The 3,771-nt window shown below is 34.3% G+C and overlaps 1 protein-coding gene across 1 annotated transcript; it reads right to left on the bottom strand.

The window, feature by feature from the left end:
• Positions 1 to 253: 253 nt before the first annotated feature.
• Positions 254 to 3,550, bottom strand: LOC139866815 (mitochondrial inner membrane protease ATP23-like). The gene is given in 7 exon segments (XM_071855105.1): positions 254 to 443; positions 446 to 550; positions 1,618 to 1,689; positions 1,691 to 1,708; positions 1,805 to 1,951; positions 2,371 to 2,866; positions 3,302 to 3,550. Coding segments are annotated over 6 exon segments (402 nt in total). The 5' UTR covers positions 2,401 to 2,866; positions 3,302 to 3,550; the 3' UTR covers positions 254 to 413.
• Positions 3,551 to 3,771: the final 221 nt, after the last annotated feature.

The following is a 3,771-nucleotide window of genomic DNA, read 5'->3' as shown; positions in this document are numbered from 1 at the left end:
TTTGTTTTATTTCCAACAACCAAATCAAGGAAATCGATTAAATCCTTTTCATAAAGTTGTTTGTTTTATTTTCACGATGGAGATGTTTCACCTAGTGCAGGAATAATACTTCCGTAATCACTCAAATTTGTGATAATGGAAAACCACTTTCGGGTCCAGGTAATCTATCACTTAATGGGTGTACACTCCGTACCTCCTAACCCATTTACAAGTGTAGATTAAATCCCTCAATTACACTAAATTTCCAACACAATTGAAACGGAAACTTGACCCATTTGACCCGAATTTGAGTGCTCGGGTCTCAATTGCCAGGTAGTTGAACCCCACTAGGGTTTATTACTAGTCTTTTTGAAACTACATATGTTGAGAATAATGTTGAACTGAAAATTGTGGCCATGACAAACATATAATTGTTAAGGTGCTCTATCAAATGGTTTTGTATCTCATTATAGCATGTGTCCCAGACGGCTTCCATTGCATCTTTGGCAGCTGCTGGTGAACAGTAAGGGTTGTTTGCCAATGACTTCATTACTCTTCTTCTCACACAGTCCTTTAAATGTCAAATATGAACAACTTTTTAAGAAAATTTCAACCATCACCACATGGAATGAGAGTTAATTAGATAAAAAAGGAAAGAGACATTAATGCCCTAATCACTAATCATATACCCAAGTTACATTTAATTCAAGAAAAATGTATGAAGGGGATATACATATACTAGAGTTAATTGGCATATACAATCAATTACTTGTCTTAACTGGTCAAATAGGTCACACCATAAATTAAGCTAAAAGAAAAATTGGTCAAAGGTTTCAGGTGCCCAGCATGTATTTTATTGCTTACAGCTTCCTAAGTCATTCAGTTTTATTCTATACTGTTTGTAGATCATATTTAACACATAAACTAATCATAAGAAATGAACACAAAATGTTTGCAAGTCAATCAAGACAACCTTTATTAAACTGTTACCTGTCCAACAATTCTTGTCACATCTAAAAAATCCAAACCATTCTAATTTCAGTTCAAGCAAATAGCAGTTTCATTAGACTATAATAACTAAATATATAAAATATAAATATGTGAAAATATTATGCACACTGTGATTTTATCATTATCCTCTAAATGTGAAGATAAATAAAATGTAAATCGAGAAGCAGTGATCCAAGAATAACATAGTTACAAAGTAAGTCCTAATTTTTTTCCTTTTTAGTGTCCTACTTCTCTATGAGAATGGTTTGTGTTTCTGCCTCTCTCATAACACAAATATTCAGTTTTTAAAACGAGTATCAAAATTATACAAACTTTAGAACCTATATACTTAATAACACAATCAGTAGATTATGGTATGGAATATATCATAGAACAGTATCCACCACATCATATGTTATTGTACTTTTAAAAATCCAACACACATATGATTTACCTTCAAAATCCTATTTTTATTTATTTTAAAGTCAAGAACTGGGATCTATATCTTAAGTCAGTATCTAGGTGTAGTAGTAGTAGTAGTAGTAGTAGTAACTTAACGTCAGCATTACACCACTCCATGCAATTTAAACACAACACACCCAATATTACAGTTCGACACAGGTTGATAAGTATTAATGACAAGCTTACTTGTTCATGGCCTCTTAATTTAACATAACCTCGCAATAGTTCCCTTTTATAGTGGCAGTCACCACTCACCACTGAGATGGCCTGCACGAATCTGTAAGATACAGACAAGAAAAGCAAGGTTGTTTAAGGATCAACATTTCCAATACACAATAAGCAAGAACATAAGAAGGTGTATAAATTTTCTGACCTCACTACAAGCATGATGAGCGGATTGAGCACAATTAGTCCAATCCAAATTCGCTGCTCGACAGTCATCAAATGCATGAATCAGTTCATGGATAACCACTTGAGTTACCTCATCTTGAATTGTCAAGTGATTACTACATACCACAATCTACACCATTTAAATGTAAGATGAATAAGGTTACAATCAACACCTTCACACAAGATCAAACAAAACGCTACACTAAAACAACACATTTAGAAAGACACACAATCGAAGAAAATGCTCTACAGAAACATGAAACACGTTTATTTCAAACCATCCTTAAAAAACTACTAAGTGAACAACTGAGCACACATTGCAGCTATAAAGTGTCCTATATCTTAACAGTATCTTTCAAACTTCAACAACTAATCACTAGTGTCACCGATCAACAAAACGTGCCTATAACTAAGTTAGGTTGGTACTAATCTCAGAAAATGATAAAATGCGGTATCAGTTATGAAAACTATAACAAGGTATGTATCAAAATCAATCAAGCCTGATCAACTTATAGCAGATTCATGATTATTAATTATTAGGCTTCTTACCCTTTCTCCACGAACATAACCACCGCTCATCCACCAATTACAAGCATGTGCTCCGGATACGCACGTTGGAGAAATTGAAAGTCATGTACCGCCAACACACATGCTTTCTCGGCATCATTCAACGAAGGAATTTTATTTGCTCCCTTCTTCACCTTCACAGCCCACTCACACAAGGCAAGAAAACGAGGGGGCAACTTCTTCAATTCGCATTAAATAAAAAAGAATAACTCACGAGATTCTTACAGTGAAGTATCCATATTACCAGTAAACCGAAAGAAACCTTTGCGGTTAATGGTGAACCACCCCACATTCAAACACCATATGCAGATACTTTCTACTAATATAACTACTCCAGTTGAACATATGATTAATTAACTGATAATGGTTAAAACGACCTCATATTTACTTTACCGTAATTCATTGGCTAAAACGCAGGGATCCATCTCCGGTGACATAAAAGATTCATCCTCATCATCATATTCATCTCCAGACTCATCTGAAATATCACAATTGTCATGGAAATTTTAACAAAGCGAAACATTAAAAAACGACCAAATGTGAATTAAGTCTGGAAGATGTTGTTTACAACCTGCTGAAAGTTTCTTGAAAAGAGATGATGAGTGAGTTTTCGGCTTGCACTTTCTAAACAACCAACGACGACTAAACATTTTTATTTGAGGTTTGTACTAGTTGTTGCTAATCAAATATACTGCAAATTAAAATTAGTAGTTTGTTTGTTTGATAGAATCGTTTAGAGGTTAAAATGGATAGATGAAGAAATGGTGTTATTGTGGTTATCGCCATAACACTTTGGAAAATGGTGTAGATGGATCAAAATAAGGAGTGTATGTATCAACTCCCTTTCATATAGGCCCATTCATCCATTACCATAGAGAAAAAAGGTATAGCATAAGCATGATGGAATACTTACAATACGTTAAAGGGCAAACGCTATTTAGTGCATTAGGTTGAAGCTGAACCACTTTCTAATCATTTTTCACAACTTCAATTTGTGTCGAGAAAAGAGCAGATACGGGCCTGTGATCTGAGAATTCGCTCACCGCGAGAATGTTGCTTTACTCCTTTCCCGTACCATAAGATCCTGTCATACCTTGCTTCATCACCAATAAGACATGAATTTGTCCCAGTTTCACTGTTCATCTTTTCATTTTAATTCGTCCCATGAAAAATATCCACTTTAGTTTACAAAGTCATAAAAGTTAGAAGGTATTTTCCTTTTTGGGTTATCCGAGAGGGCGATAATTCCAACCTCACTAAAAAACGTGAATAATGTTTTTTACACATATAAAGGTCAAGCGAATTTTGACACTTAAAAGCGTCAAAAAAGTAGAACCCAATGACACTTCAAATTGTCAAAAAGTTAATAACATTTAGAATTTT

This window comes from Rutidosis leptorrhynchoides, chromosome 9 (assembly GCF_046630445.1).
Source record: "Rutidosis leptorrhynchoides isolate AG116_Rl617_1_P2 chromosome 9, CSIRO_AGI_Rlap_v1, whole genome shotgun sequence".
Classification (NCBI taxonomy): Eukaryota; Viridiplantae; Streptophyta; class Magnoliopsida; order Asterales; family Asteraceae; genus Rutidosis; species Rutidosis leptorrhynchoides.
This window is presented reverse-complemented; position numbering and strand designations above follow the sequence as displayed.